This window comes from Schistocerca serialis, chromosome 2 (assembly GCF_023864345.2).
Source record: "Schistocerca serialis cubense isolate TAMUIC-IGC-003099 chromosome 2, iqSchSeri2.2, whole genome shotgun sequence".
NCBI classification, from domain to species: domain Eukaryota; kingdom Metazoa; phylum Arthropoda; class Insecta; order Orthoptera; family Acrididae; genus Schistocerca; species Schistocerca serialis.
Window position 1 is genome coordinate 480,616,315 of NC_064639.1, and position 17,427 is coordinate 480,633,741.

General features: G+C 38.6%; 1 protein-coding gene across 1 annotated transcript in view; it reads left to right on the plus strand.

Annotated features, from left to right (window-relative positions):
• Nucleotides 1-17,427, plus strand: part of LOC126456107 (pancreatic triacylglycerol lipase-like) — a 173,528-nt gene that overhangs the window by 143,808 nt on the left and 12,293 nt on the right. The window contains exons 10-11 of the mRNA XM_050091860.1: nucleotides 5,896-5,994; nucleotides 11,992-12,130. Coding sequence (XP_049947817.1) covers nucleotides 5,896-5,994; nucleotides 11,992-12,130 — 238 coding nt within the window. The remainder of the gene's footprint in view (nucleotides 1-5,895; nucleotides 5,995-11,991; nucleotides 12,131-17,427) is intronic.

A 17,427-nucleotide genomic window follows, 5' to 3' on the forward strand; every position in this document is an offset into this window, starting at 1 on the left:
AGATATCATGACTTAACGTCCCATACCAAAAAGATACACCAGAAAAAAACCTCAACCTCAACATGTGCTTGTCACTGACAAGGTGGATAGCTGTTCAGGCAATGTAGTTGTTCGTAGGCAGTCACCAGGGCACCTGTCATACCCTAGTTGTAATAGGATTTTCCAGATTGGGCATGATAACTACTTGTGGAAATGTAACAGCTATTTTTCTCATAAAGTGGGAAATATTTCCAAAATAATCAATGGAAAAACAGTCAACTAGCTGAAAGGTCTTTTGGAGGATTGATCTTCAAAAATGATGGCTCTAAATGACATTGAATATTTTTTCTATAATGAGAAGCATTACAAGGTATAGCAAAAATGTTAAAATAAACTGTCTACTCACTTTTAGTGGAACCATCTACTTCTCATCTAGCTACTCAAATGTAAAATGTCAAGTCCTAATGTCAAAAATTCATGAGACCCTAAACTTCAGTAATGGTGTTGTCATGTACATACAGGGTAGATATAAACATAAAAGACTAGATAAAAATACTGTGGACATTAGAAGCCATATGAGAGGGTCAACAATGAGAAAGAAAGCTGCAAACAAGAGAACACTACAGCTAAGAGTACATTCATATAGGAAACAAAAAACAGTTGATCAGAATGTTTCCTACAAAAAAGGCTCAAACATCTTTAAAGAAGAAATGCTTCAAAAATTGGAGGAGGAGGAGGAGGAGGAGGAGGAGGAGGAGGAGGAGCAGCAGCAGCAGCAGCAGCAGCCACCGACACCATCTGATCATGCTTTTCTTGTAACATTAATGGAGCTGACAGAGGACAAATTAAGAGATGACATGGGCAGTGGAGTCCCTTTCCTCCAGGGATTCCCTTGCAACCACGAAGTATCTCTATAATATGTGTATTGTTCAAACCTCCTAGAAACAAATCTAGTACTATGTCCCTGAAATGCTTTAATGTGTTCCTTTAATCCTACCTGGTACTCAAGTACGGGTCACACTAGTGTTCTGTATGTAGTCTCTTTTATAGATGAACTTTCCCAGTATTCTCCCAATAAACCAAAGACAACCATTAACCTTCTCTAGTACTGACTATACAAGCTCATTCCATTTATATGGTTTTGCAACATTAGGGCCAGATATTTAATGGTCATGACTGCATGAAGCAGCACTTCACTAACACTATATTTCAGTATCACAGTATTATTTTTCCTCTTCATCTGCATTAGCTTACATGTTTGTCTGCATTTAGAAAACGGCTATGTACAATAAGGGATAAATTATGTACTAGTGCAACAAGAAGTGGTGAAGAAGAATGGAAAGAGTTTCAGGATGCCTTTGTTGGAGAAGCTAGAAACATCTGTGGAAAGATAAGCACCAGAGTGAGAGAGCAACAAGCACCATAGTGGAACAAAAGGGTAAAGGATGAAATACATTTAAGAAACCAAAGAAACAAACTATTTGACAAAGAGAAACAAAAACTGGAGGATTCTAGGAATGAACACAGAAAAATACTGACCCAAGAATACATGCAACAAAAACTAATTGTAAAACAAGTACTAGCTGAGGAGAAAAATGCACAATTGGACCAAAGGTGTAATTATACTATTATTCAAAGAAAGGTAATAGAAAACTATCCAGAATTCCAGAGGCATAACATTGCTTTTGCATGGATTAAAATTTCTGGAGGACATCACAAAAAAGAGGTTTTGAAGGATAATTGAACCTCTCCTCAAAGAACAACAGTATACAGGAGTAAAACTGATCTGATCTTTGAATCAAGAACATTACTTCACTTTTACCAGTATGGCTTCAAAATATCTTTGCAGAATATCACTTGCATCACTAATATTGTGACAAGGATAGATGACTACTCACAGTATGGATGACATGTTGAGCTGCAGACAAAAAGACTCACACATTAAACTTTCAGCCAAAGCCTTCTTCAGAAAAGAAACACACACATTCACTCAAGCAAGCACACCTCATGCACACATGACTGCTACATCCTGTCACTTGAACTAGAATGGAACTGTACCATGTTGAGCAGAAGCAGAAATCTGGAATGAGGCTGGGAAGGGGGAGTCAGCACTGCCTGGTGGAGCATAGCATGCAAGGACTAGGTGGCAAGACAAAGCTGTTAGGTGCAGAGTCAGGAGGCTGCAGGTGAGGAAGGGGGGGGGATGCAAAGTGGAAAAGATGAGGAGCAGAGATGGGGAAACGGCCAGTGGGTGTGTAGGATAACTCTCATCTGCACAGTCCAGCTGGGTGTGGATGGGAGGATCTGGATGGCTTGGGTTCTGAAGCAGACATTAGAATCGAGCAGGTTAGATTGAGCTGCATATTGTGACACAGGGTGATCCACTTTGCTCTTACCCGCCAGTGTGGCAGTGGCCATTCATCCTATTGGGCAGCTCGTTGGTAGTCATACCAATATAAAAAAAAAACTGTGCAATGATTGCAGCAGAGATCGTATATAATATGGCTGCTTTCACAGGTGGTCCAGTATCAGATGGGGAAGAATAAGTCTGTGACAGGACTGGAATAGGAAGTGCTGGGTGGTTAGGCATTTTACCCCCCTCCTTCTTGAAGAAGACTCTGACTTCTCAATGTGTAAATGGTCTTTGGTCGTGCCCATCTGCAACTTGATGTGTCACCTTTACGGTGAGTGGCAATTTATCTTATAACATAATGAAAAGAAAATTTGCTACTCACCATATAGCGGAGATGCAGATAGGCACAACAAAAAGACTGTCAATCATTTGGTGTGCAATGTGCTGTGGAAAGTGTGAACTATGTTGCATTATGGTTGATTTTTAAGTGAGTCCAGAATTGGTGTTAAACTCTTATAGAAGTTGTTACACTGGAGGAATAAAGTGTAGTAATGGCATTAAGTCAAAGTTTTTTGCTTTTGATGGCAGATGTTAACTGTGGACTGTTAGATCTTTCTGCCATTAACAGTTATCCTTTCATTCATTGTCTAAAGTACACTTAATTCAGTTTTGCAAAAAATGTCACTTTTGCTGTTATAGTTTTCACCCATTAAGCTGAATAATGGTTACTTCTGATTTCTTACTTTCTTCTGCATCATATTTTTGGATTTTGCTTACAGTCATCAGTAAATTCATTTAAGGAATAAAATGGATTTCTTCCAGTATTTTTGTGACTGTGTGTTTAAAGGCATTAATGTCCTTTATTTGGCTTATATTGCTTGGAAGGCAACTGAATATTTTTCTCATAATGACTTGTCCTGTGTTGAATTTACTCAGTTTCTCCAACAGTTTCTTGTTTTGTTTTGATGAACCATTTCATTTTCTTAAAATTACTTGTTACTAAGTGCACACAGTAAAACATTTTGAGTACTTCAATACTAAAATTTTTAACTAACTCCATAGTGCATAGCAGCCTAAATTTAATTTACTGCATATGCTATTTATGTGCTGTGTCGATATTGCCGTATCATAGAAGTGGAGACCCACAAATTTTACTCAAGGTACTTGCTCAGATTTGTTCTCCTTGATTTTTAGCACTAACTCAATATCGTTTGGTTGATTGATTTTAAAGCTCATGGTGGTTTTTTATTTTTATTATTATTCTAGATCCATCCCCTTAATTAAAACATTTGTGTCATCTGAAAATAGCAAGGATTTCTGTTGGATTTGGTAAAGGTGGTTATACACACGCGTGAGATTGCACACACCAGGGACAGCAGTGGCCTTAGAACACTTCCCTGAAGCATTCTGTTTAGAATCTTCCCCATGCCTGGGAGTAGTATTTATTATTCTCATCATCTAGAATTTCTATTTCTTGATATATGTTCATTAAGTAAGATTTTATCATATTGAATATATCTAAGGCACTGACCAAGAAAGTGAAGATGCTCTATGGATGATGTCAGTTGTGTTTTGAGTAGGAAATGGAGTGAGCAAATGGTCTGAGATCAAAGTGCAGCAGGGGAGTGCCTTGTCTCCACTGATGCTAGTAATGTGATAAAGGAGCAGTATGGACTTGAATTGAAAGCAGGGGGGGGGGGGGGTTCACTGATGATGATGATGATGATGATGATGATGATGATATAACATGGGGAGATACAAATGAAGACCAAGAAGAATTAATATGTAGAACAGTCGCTTTGAGGAGTCTGTCAGTGAATCAAAGGCTCTACCTGTTATGATAAGCAGACAAGGACAGCATGAGTTACAGCTTAATAGAAGACCCTAGGAGAATCTGCAACATTTCTCATATTTGGGCAATATGACAGATTTTAAAAACTTAAGTTGAAGTGAAGTTATAAACCATACACATAGAACTGCCCAGTTTCAGTAAGTAAGGTGCCTCCTGTGGGACAACCAGATCCCACACAAGGCAAAATCAGCCCTCTTCAGTGTCTACTATGTTCCCATTCTGAACCACTCAGTGGAGACCTATACTCTGGCAAAGAGAGAATAACTAAATCCAAGCTGATTCAAATGAAAAAGAATTAGGTAAGGAATGAAAGGAACAGAATGGTTGGAGATGTAAAACTTAGTGTACTGGAAAAAAATCTGCCAATCTAGATAGACTTATTGAATAACAAATTGTTGTGTTTGTTATATTAGTGATAAAATTATACCTCGAAGTATGAATTTTATTACAATGTCTTAATTATGTGTGAAAATCTTGATTTTATTCTGCTAAAAATATGATAACTGATAGAGCCTCACTACTAGAAGATTGTATTACTCATTGTGTGATGACTTTTATTGCAAAATAATAATATCTTTGTCATTTATACCTTATTTTAGTAGTTGAATGCATATCCCTGTACACATGTAATAATGAAATCTTTAGTACATTTTTCAGGAATTTAAATTACTTAGAAGTACTGTTTGGTGATGCAACAATCATGTGCCATAAGTGTGCCACTATATTCACATTTCAACATTCTTAAGTTGAATCTGCAGTCTTTTTTTTAACAAAGTCTGATTTTTATTATTATTACTGTGCAAACTATTTATTTGCAATTAAGAATTAAGACAACGATGACAACAATGATGACGATAGTAAGCTGCCATTAATCACACCAAATAAAAGTATTGTGTAACCCATTCTGTATCCTTGTACATCACTCAATGACAACTCTTTCCCGTACACTACAGTGTCATCAGCAAAGAGTGGCAAATTGCTACTCACCGTGTCTGTCTCTCTGTCACAAGCAGGCACACCTCATGCCCCTCCGACCACAATCTTCAGCCACTCAGTCGTATGTGTGTGTGTGTGTGTGTGTGTGTGTGTGTGTGTGTGTGTGTGTGTGTTTGTTTTTCTATCCAGAACAAAGCTTTCGCTGAAAGCTCAGCTTATGTAACAGTCTTTTCATTGTGCCTGTCTGCAAGTAATTGTTAACTTTACAGTGAGTAGCGACCTATATATTTCATAATTGTTGAAGATCAGCAAACTCTTGTACCCTTAAATGAGTAATTGAAGCACAATAAAGTTAAATGCAACTGCCATAGTGATACCCTAAGGATGGTGGTTACAAATGAAATTGCTGAACTTTAATAACTTGTGTCAATTAAATTGTGAAAAGTCAGGAACCACAGAAAAAGAAGGTGGATGGGAAGTTTAGGAAGCCAACAGATGTGTTGCAAGTTAGAAAATGATGTGGTATGATAGAGAGTTGGAAGCAAACAACTGATACAAATATTGAGGGAGCAAAGATATCAGCAATAATCGGAAGTCTATTAAAAAGTGATATTGTGCCAAGAGGGAGATAGTGCGAAGAACAAAGAGGATAGAGTTCTTATTTCTGAATTACCATGCGTTAATATTATATCCTTGTAAAGTTTGTGGTGCTGGTTGCTTTCCTGCTACTCAGAAACTGATGCTGTAGTAATGTATTATTGTATTGGTTCTGCAGGACACATTGATTTTTATCCCAATGGAGGGATGTGTCAGCCTGGATGTGTAAATGGGGAAGCTGTTGGATACAAATTTCCTGGAATCCTGTCTTTTCTGTGTAAGTGTAAATAATAATTTTTCTTCTTGCCTATAGAATTACACGATCTCATTGTGAGTGAGCATTTGTGAATGTGTGTGCAAGTGACCATTCCCCACTACCCGGCACCCCACTACAATGCCTGAGTGAGGTGTCCAGGTTGGGATGAGTTGTTGCATTGGGTAGGTCAGTTGAGAAGAATGAGGAAGAGCCAAGGGGAAAGAAATGGTAGGGATTAAGGAGTGAGGAACAGCAAGGAAAGTTTTCAGAGAAGCTGATGTTGAAGAGGTTGTAAACCAACCGCTTAAGTTTGTTACACTGGGCCAGCAGCGTGCTTAACCACTTGGTCAATCTTACAAAAGGCCACAGCTTGATAGAGGCCATTTGTATGGGTGGACAGTTGGCTAGTGGTTGCACCCATCTAAAATGCTATGCAGGAGTTGCATTGTAGTTAGTATGTGACATGAATAGTTTCAGATGTAACCCTATATCTGATGGGATGACATATAACAGTTTCAGGACTGAAGTAATAAGAAGGTGGATCAGAAAGTAATGCCTCCTGCGTCATGAAAAATTTAATAATGAATGTATAACAGTCAAATTAGTACAGATTGCAGCCTGAATTGTCATCTTCACAATGGAATCATTCAAATAGCCACCACAGTTTTTTTTACACATTTGCTCCATCATGCATCAAAACCAGTTTGGAGAAATTGAAGGTTTTCATTCTTGTTCCATGATTTGAAACCTTGATGCATGGAGAGAGTGTACAAGGGCACTGTAATGGGCATCAGCAGTGAGCAGTGTTGGATGATGTACTCGTAGTTTAGTAGTGGAGAAACAAACACTGCGGATAAATTGTGCATTGTTGGCCAACATGTCATGGCTGCTAATCGAGGGCATGTTGATGAAGTGATTCAAGGAGACAGGCACATTAGAGTTCAAAATAAACAGCAAAAACCTGGGTTTTTTAAATCTTGGGTCAAGAAGCAGAATGCTAAGTTTTCCAGTTTTCCAAACCGATTTTGATGCCTGGGTTCAGTGATGGTGCAAATGTGTACAAATGCCTGGTGAATAAATTGAAGAGTAGTGTTGTGTAAAGGACAGTTCAGGCTATGATCTGTACTAATTCTGCTGCTATAATTATGCTCCTTACTAAATTTTTTATGATACAGAAGAAATTATGTTTTGACCCAACTTTGTGTTCAAAAAGTGTATGCATCAAACACACGTTTGCACCTGTATCTTTAACACAGATATTACCCTGTGGCAATGTTTTGGAATAGCATAGGGCTGGTCCACAATATTTAGTGTGTTGGAAAAATGGGGAAAGAGTTGGTGAGAATTTTTGTTAAGATACTTGTTTCAGGGCATCCTCAAAAACTACTGGCAGAAAATGTGGATTGTTTATATCTGTCTGGGGTGGTAATGGGTAGTATGAGCCATGCACCTTAGCAGATGGCTAGTAGGTGTGCTACAAGTGCTGTAAATATGTCAAGGGAAATCTGTTTTGGAATAGGTTTTCAGGATGTGATGGCCTTGGCAAGGCCTTCAGCGAAATAAGAGAGTGATTGCTAATCACTGTAGATGTGCCTTGCACAGCTGAATCCATTGTACAGAAGAGAACCTTTGATGTGAAAGAAGGCAGCTATCAAACTGGAGGTTAAGTCCCATAAGATTTCACACACATCAAACTGGAGGTAATTTTAATGATCTGTGTGTTTCATATGGACATTGGCTTTTCTACACAGAGGTGACAAGTCATAGGATACATCCTAATATTGTGTGGGACCTCCTTTGTGTGGTGTAGTTCAGCAACTCAACAGGTTTTTGAAGTCCCCTCCAGAAATATTGAGCCATGCTGCCTTTACAGTCATCCATAATTGTGAAAGTGTTGCCATTGCAGGATTTTGTGCATGAACTGACCTCTTGATTATGTCCCATTAATGTTCGATGGGATTCATGTTGGGCGATCTCAGTGGCCAAATCATTCACTTAAATTATCCAGAATGTTCTTCAAAGCAATTGCGAACAATTGTGGCCTGGTGCCATAGCACATTTTCATCCACAAAAATTCCAATGTTATTTGGGAACAGAATTCCAAATGGTCTCCGTGTAGCTGAACACATCCATTTCAATTCAATGATCAGTTCAGTTGGGCCAGAGGACCAATTCCCTTCCATGTAAACACAGCTCATACCATTATGGTGCCACCAGAGGTTGCACAGTGCCTTGTTGACAACTCTGGTCCATGACTTCATGGGGTCCACACCACACATGGAACCTAACACAGCTATTCAAGCTGAAATTGGGAGCCATTTGATCACACTACGGTTTTCCAGTCAGCAGTGATACAACTGATATTGTCACAGGCCCAAGAGGGGCACTGCAGGCAATGTTGTGCTGTTAGCATTGGTTCTCTGCTGCCATAGCCCATTAATGCCATATTTCATTGCAGTGTCTTAATGGATACATTCGTCGTACATCCCACAACCATAACCATGTGTATCACCTGAGTACAAATGATAGCTTTGCAAATGCACTGCCTTTCTATGCCTCATGTCATCTGTATATGAACATATTGCTATCCCATGACTTTTGTCACCTCAGTGTATGCCTATTAGCAAGGTAAGGATTGATGTTAAGAAAGGATACTTGCTTAGATGAAGAGCACTAACTTCATACTTTTACCAATTTAGTTTGATTTATAAGTATACGTGTCTGTGTAAGGTAATCTTTAATACTCTCACATCATCTGTGTTATCCACCCTCTCCCCTATATCTCAATGTGCAAAATGCTGATAACCTCTACAAGCTCAGCTCTCATTGGTGCAGTATTTCTACCCTATTCCATTGTTCAGTTTAATTTAATTCCACAGATTTTAAGGGATCATATGATCCAAAAATACTTGATCATGGAATGAGTGTGTGCATAACTAACAGAAAACTGATGAGAAATTTTAAAACAAAAAGCAGACTATAAGAAAAACCACAAACAAGATTTACAATAAATACACTAGTGTGCACATCTTAAGGATGAAAGTAACTTCCATGTGAAGCTTGATGATACTTGGACTATACATAGAAAGAACTGCTACAGTATAGTAGAGAAGATAACTGATAGAAATGGCACTTTTATTTGAAGACAATAATTACATAGAAGTCACTGTAATTTAAGATGGTCCCCTGGACACTGCAAAAGGCAGGACATGTTTCTTAACGAGGTGTGTGTCTACCACAGATGGCAATAAATGGTCTGAAACATGCTCCCTTGCTGGTCACAAAGTAGGTACGTACTTCTTGTCACAGTGTCCTGTTCCTCCACCAGTGCAGTTGACAGCTAGTGGATGGTCATTAGTGTATGTGGATATGCTGCAATACATCTCCCTGGTGCATCCTACATGTGCTCAATGGGATTCAAATTGGGGAAATGGCAGGCCAATCCATTCACCGTAATTCTCTCATTCTGAGAGCTGTTCCACCTGCACTGTTTGATGTGGCTGCACAATGCCATCCATAAAAGTAAATTCAGGGCTCAATGCAACCCTGAAAAGATGCAAGTGGTGAAGGATTAGTGTCACAATAACAATGACTCATGAGTGTACCAAGTTTATACATTTGGTCAGTTTATCCATGCAACATTATACCTACCAACACCATACCACTTGGACCACTAAAATGATCATATTCAGTGATGTTCCTGGTTCAATCTTCCTGGTTCATTACATGTTCCCACCCTCACCTGTGAGGGTCTGTCCAGAATGACTACTCAGGCTGAATCTGCTTTTGTCCAAGAAGAGCATGTGACCCCATTGGTTCAGTCCCTTTGCTCATGGCACTTCCATATATAATGAAAACGATGTGTTATAGGGATGTCTTTTAACTACCTGGTGTTTATCACTTTTTTGTGTGCTGTTAGCAGCATATTGAAAATGAAACCCACAGAATAGTGCACATTTTTCTGTATATGGCTAATGCAATGTTGTCTAAACCCAAATTGAACCATTCCCATCTAGTGTTCATTGAATGGGTGTGTGTATTACTTTCAAATGAATCAATATTAGTAACCAAAAATCCCATAGGGAGCATATACACATGGATGGCAGATAGAGGATTCAGAGATGCTTACACAATGGCCTCTGTGAAGTTTGTAAACTATAACCATGTATCATTCTGAGCACTCTTTCCTGGGTTAAGAATATTCATTATGAATGTGCATAATTGTGACACACAAGGATGCCATAGTGTGAAAGCATGGCCGGTTTAAGGCTACTGCAAGAAATGGTTGTAGGAGGTCCAGAGATTGAGAGGGCTTCCCCATGATCTGTCAGAATTTATCCTTACTTAACAGTCTGCTAAAAAAAAATCTTGAAATTTAGATTGTTTTAATAAGCTGTATTAATCCTGATGTCAAGAGCACCTTCATTACTAGTTCTAATTTCTTTAAACCACCTTTGATGAATATCACATTAGTCTTCTTCCACATGAACTGAGAACAATACAGATTTCCATTGCTCTTCCAGTCGGCCACTGCCTTTGTGTCAATGTATGGTACTATGGGAGCCAGTGATGTGTTTTATACAAGTCTTGTCAGATGCCGAAATATGAAATGTAAGGGTGACATGCTAAAAGAGCAGGTGTGGCAAAAGGATCCATTAAATAAACTTTTGAACTGAACTGACAGTATTCCTGTGAATGTACAGTGTGATGTGGAAGAATGTCATCTTACTAAAGCTTCATCAGTTGATAATGCTGAAGAGTTGTATGTTCCCTGCAAGCAAGGACTAGTGGCTGAGTAAACTGTTCTGCTGGCTGAAATAGCTTGTGATAATGTTATTGTGGAAGAAACCAGACCAGATTAACATCACCAAGAAGAAAGAAAATCGTCTAAGGAAGGTAACGGCCTTAAGGTTGTCATTGATCTTGGAGATCTGGGACTCTGTTAGGATATTATACATGATGATTTTAGGGTAAGAGCAATTAAGGAAGGTGTGAAGGACATTAATGGAAAAAAATTAAAATTTCCTGTGTTTAGTGAGATCATGAGCTGTTTTACTGTTTCTCATTGCTTCTGTCATCTTTTGAATGTTGAAAAAGTTAAGTTAATGTGGCTTGTATATGCTGTCTATTGCTTTTTTGCAAGTTGTTCAGTTTGAGTACTGGCTCTCTCACAAGAAATGGTTAAGAGACTGGCAAAGCCTGTCAAAAATTCTTGCTAACCATGAACTCTCCCACAACAGTATTATTGAAATGTTCAAGTGGAAAGAGCTTTCACAGAGAATTAAAAACTCAAAATCAATGGATCAGGCAGCTCAAGGTCAAATCGATCAGGAAGAAAACAATAGGGATCAGTTTTGTTAAGCCTACATTTCATAGTGTTTCCTTCCCAAAAGCAATCTTCCATTAAAAGTTAACCATGAAATGTTAGGAAATCCAGGTAATGGAAACTTTTTACGGTAGGTAAACTTAGTGGCCTAGTTTGATCTCATATTAAATGATATTAATGATGATATTGTGTGCCTAAACCTGGAAGATTGGTCAAGTTCTTAAGTAAGGACATACAAAATGGAATTGTTACCATAATTTCTGATGAGATTTAATCTATCATGCAGAATACCATTCTCAAAAATAAATATCATTCACTAATATTGCTCTGTGCACCAGCTTCAAGTCACAGGTAGCAATGCATCATTTAGGAGTGGTAGATGTGTTTTCGAAATGAGCTGCAATTGAGTTTTTGAAGCAAGTGACACTACTGGAAAGGGTCACAGGATTCTTGCTTCAGGTACTACAAAGCCTTGCAGATTGTTGGGGACAATATTAATCTTATAACAATGGAAGCAATGTGAAGTGCAAGAAGAATGGTACTCAAGCTTGTATCCTCAAAGAAAACCGAATAGCTTATTAGTCTAATCCTTATGAACAATATTATTTCAAAGTTTATGAAGGATCACTGCTTTCTTACTAAATATTTCTGAAACTTATAATATCCACTATGTACTATTATGTTTTTTACAGTATCTGCAGCCAGTGATGTGACAACTCAGTTGCAGAAAGCAATCTGTAGCCATGGACGATCATATAAGCTCTTCACAGACAGTATACGTTTTCATAACTGTTCCTTCTGGGGTCGTAAGTGGAATTCATTGAGTGAAAGGTAAATAAAATGTGACAGGTGCATTTTAATAATTTGTAATATTATGGGTTAGGAGTTAAACTCTTGCATACATTTTGTCTTATGATAACTGTATGGTGTATAGCTTTAGTCTGCTGTAGAGAGCACTGGACAAAGAGAGACTTCTTTCGTTATACTAATGGAAACTGTACATTTCTGGAAAAGGAAAAAGAAAGTTTAGCATTTTCTTTTGTGCTTTCAAAGTGCTGTTTTAAATTAACTATACTGAGGAAAACTGAGTAAACAATTCTCTCATTCAGATTCTGTCTATGCGTCTTCTATTGAGTTTTATGTCAGCATTCTTCACCCAGATCTCCTCCCCTTCCAAGGTGAGAATCAAATGCTTATGTTACCTAATATATGAAGATTTTTTACTATTGTATCAAGAATAATATTTTTCACTCTCATATGAATTAAAACTAGTTATTTTTTGCCACATTGTAAAAAATACTTATCACTAGTGAGAGTAACTTGATTTAAACTTATCAAATCAAGATTGGCATGGCACACTAGGTGTACACGAGACAGATGCTACTGGCTGAAATATATCATTCTTATTCATATCAATGGAAAATTCAATATGGAATAACAATACAAACACTAGGATAGATTACTATTCTTCACATAGCTGGTACTGAACAGCAGTCAGACACATTAAATGGTAGCCTGTTAGATTCAACCATCAAAGTCCTTCATATGACTGAGAAAAACACACATATTCATATATATATTTTACCCACAGTCGTCTCTGGGTGATGGGCCTCACTGGGTCTGATGAGACAGTTTGTGATGGGAGAAACCTTTATTAATATTTAGTGCAAGAGTTTGGTCAATATGTGTGTTACTAGTAAACTACACATCTCCCCTCTTCTTAAACGTTTAGTTGATGCAATGACTTAAAGCACAGCACTACAGTTCTCATTGCCGCACAAAGTTCATAAGGAGTACCTTGTGCAAATAAATAGAACCATGACAGTATGTGCTTCATAATACACATTCATACAAAATAAAGCCAGTTCTAACTCTGAAAATAATTTTTCTACTCAAATTTACCAAAATGCACACTGTGTACAATGTTCATTTATATATCAAAGCAGTATCGTATTTTCCTATTAATCAAATTTTTTTTTTAATTCTTACCAATGAAATAGTGAAAAAATTTGTACGAAACAGGTTCTGTACAGAAATGGTGGCTGTCAAAAGAGCAATGCGTGAAGCTTTCAAAGACTACTGTAGCAGAATCTGATCAAAAGACCACTCACAACATCCAAGGAAACCTGGTTGTATGCAAAGGCTGTCAGCAGTGCCAAATTTAGTATCCAGACACTCATGATTTCCACAGGAAATAAAACATTCAAATGTTATTTTATAAAGGACCATTCAGGAGTACTGCCCCAGTTCAATTCTCCCACCACTGCAAAGGTGAGGGATAAAAATATTAGTGTGGTGGCACTCAGAATCACTAAAGTTAATGAAGGTGAATAAGAATGGTAGCAGAAGTGATCAACAAAGCTGATGTTCAGTATCTTTGACATCCATCAGTTGTAGAATCCTGGAACATACTCTGAACTTAAACATAATTATGTATCTTGAACAGAATGTCTTCCTCCATGCCAGCCATTATGGATTGTGAAAAGGAGATCATGCACTTTTCTCACATGACAAACTGAAGGCCATGGGTCAAGGTAGCTGGATAGATTAATTCTATCTTGACTTCTAAAAGGCATTTGAGTCGATGCCATACCAATGATTATTAACAAAATTACAGTTATATGTGATAACAAACTAAATTTGTGACTGAGTTAAGGATTTCTTGGTACAGAGGATGTGTATGTTGTCTTGAATGGGACTTATCAACAAATACAGAAATAACTTCAGGAGTGCTCCTGGTAAGCATGTTGGGACTTAGGCTGCTCATGTTGTTTGTTTACAGTCTGACAGACAATATTATAATGACATTTGACTTCTTGTAGATTATGTAGTTACCTGTAAGGAATTAGTATTTTCAAAAAAAGTTGCACAAATATTCAGTCAGATCTTAACCATCATAAAAATACTCATATCAGAACACAAAAAAGGAAAATGTTCTCCTGATTAAGACTAACTGAAAAGTGATGTACCAATTGCCTTATTCTACCTTCCTCAGCAAGCTTAAAATTTTTTCCAATGCTTTTGGCATGCACACACATTTGTGCTCTTTTTAACATGCAATTCACCTCTTACTCTCACAATCTCCCCTAACTGTGACTCACTCACACAAACTAGTCCCTCACTGTAAGTGGCTCATACCCATCCACTCCCACTTGCCCACTGTCACTCACTTGCTCGGAAAGATATAGGGGCTCATTTCTGCCATGTGCTGTTTGAGAGTGAAATAATAGAGAATTAGTGTGAAGGTGGTTTGATGAACCCTCTACCAGCCACTTAAGTGTAATTTGAGGAGTAGCCATGCAGATTTAGACTCATTCAGCCGAACTTGTTGGCACTATCTCTTTGTGTCTCTCTGTCACTACCTTATTTCTCACACCCACAGTATCATCCATTCTGTACTGCTACTACTACTACTACTACTACTACTACTACTCTCTTTTCACTCTCACTGTCTCCCTTTTGCTCTCTCATACTGCTACTCACACATTCATCTCTTCCCACAACTACTCTCTCTTCTCGCTGATACACTCTCTCTCTTTCTCATTCTCATTGTCATTATCGTAAAACATCAAATGTATGTTTGTGCATCACCATGTGCATGTCATGTACAGTATTGATTCAGAGGACAATAAATAAATAAATAAATAAACTGTCTCATTATCAATGGCTCTTGCCCACTTCCACTTTCTCCTTTCCTTTATTCCTCTTCCACTGGCACAGTCTCCTTCACTTTCTCCCAGCACTGTTCTGTCACTGTCAACTGTGTTCCACTGCCACTGTGTTCCTCTCTTTCTCTCACACTGCCATTGTCTCTTTTTGCTCCTTCTACACCACCACCACCACCACCACCACCACCACCATCTGCTGTTGTCCAGTTTTTATTACTTTTCCATTTCTTTCCTACTGCTAGTGTATCCTCTCTCAGCACAAAAAAGTGTGAATATCTTCACAAGCCAAAATATTTGGGAAAATTTTTAAAAGTGCTGAACATGGCAGAATGAGGCAGCTGGTACCCCACTTTTGTCACTTTTAAACTTTTTTGTGCCCTTATCAGAGCATTTTTCTGCTGGTTTGTTTTCTTCCCCGCCCAGGGCACGTCTCATATATGAAAAGAACTTTATGGGTCAGTAAAATTTTGCTAGATTACTTGGGTGAAATTGAAATAACACAAAACTGATTTTACACCTCAGACTGGATTTTAAATGCACAAAAAATTTGCATGTGCTTCAGTACAATATGGTGTTCCCAGAACCCTTCTGATGTAATGGAGACACTCTACAGCAAACTTTAAACCTCTGTATCTCCGAAACAGATAAAGGTACCACGAAAATTTTCATGGTTGCTCAAGATCAGGATCTCAGGAATATATCATAAAAATGTCACCATTTGCTGTTCACAGCAATCTTGGAACCCATGGTTCAATTTTGGTACAAAAAAGATAAAAAAATCTTCCCCCCCCCCCCCCCCCCTTAAGTCCACCTTTAGACTACATCAAATGCAAAAAGAATAAACTGATTTGCTCCATTTACTCAAACCCAAGGAAGTGTATAATATTCTTATTTTGACCATGTACTGCCGTAGGTTAGTAACAGTAAGACATTCCTCCTGTTGGGTACATAAGTGGAACCCTAGGACAAGGACTCTCCAAAACACTTTACCCTACCTATCTATCAACAACAGAACCTGAGTTGAGAGAACAACACAAATCTAAATTATGATTAGGTTGGACCTTCATTAAGCAACTTTGCGGAGGTAATCAAGAGGAAATTCTTGAAATTGTCAAAGACTTGAAAAATTCATATAGTACAGATATTTTTGATATGTCAAATAACGTACTGAAAGAAGTAATATATTTACATTGTACTACATTAACATGCTCCATAAACTTGTCTCACCAAGGGTGCTTTTCCTTGTTCCCTGAAATTATCCAGTGTGACTCTGGCCTTTACGAAAGGAAGAAAACCTGAATCTGCGAACTACAGGCCAATTTCATTGATCCCATTAGTGAAAAAAATCATGTATAAACATGTTAAATACCACACAGTTTGATTTTAGGAAGGAATGGGTATGTACACAAGCTATAGAACTCCTAGGTACACACATTTTATCAACATCTGAGGACAATGCATATGCAGAGGTAACCTTCTGTGGTTTAAGTATGGCCTTAGACTGTGTTGAACACCATGTTTTGCTTTAAAAACTTGAATACTATGGAATGTGTTGTAAGGGTAACTCCAATATGTGCAGTTCTGAAAGGCTGGCAGTGGAGTGAAGGACCCAGATGGCTCAGGTAGTAAAACAGCCATTGAAATAAAGTGTGGTGTTCAGCTGCATGTTGGGCCACAGAATGGTCTACTTTGCTCTTGGCCACAGTTCGGCGGTGGCCGTTCATCCTGGTGGACAGCTGGTTGGTAGTCATACCAATATAAAAAGCTGTGCAACGATTACAGCATAGTTGGTAAATGACATGGCTGCCTTCACAGGTGGCCCTGTCCCTGATAGGGTAGGATAAACCTGTGACAGGACTGGAATAGGAAGTGATGGATGCGTGGATTGTGCAGGTTTTGCACCTGGGTCTTCCACAGGGATATGGTCCTTGTGGCAAGGGGTTAGGATTGGAAGTGGTATGGGGATGGACTGGAATGTTGTGGAAGTTGGGTGGGTGACAGAACACCACTTTAGGAGGGGTGAGAAGTATCTCGGGTAGGATGTCCCTCATTTCAGAAAATAGATAATCAAAGCCCTGGTGATGTATGTGGTTCTGTTGTTCCAGACTGGGGTGGTACTGGATGATGAAGGTGACACTCCTTTTTGGCCTTTCTTTTGAGAGTGGTGGGAGGATTGGGGTTGTGAGGGGAAATGGCATGGGAGATCTGTTTGCGGCCTAGGCCTAGGGGATAGTGCTTGTCTGTGAAGTCCCTCAGCATACTGAGCAAGGGAATTTTTGCCACTGCAGATATGATGTCCCCAGGTAGCCAGGCTAAATGGAACGGCTTTCTGGTGTGAAACAGATGACATTTGTCAAAATCAGGTACTATTGGTTGGTGAGTTTAATGTGGACAGAGGTGTGGATGGAACCGTCAGAGAAGAGGTCAACATCTGGGAAGGTGGCATGCTGGTTTGAGGAG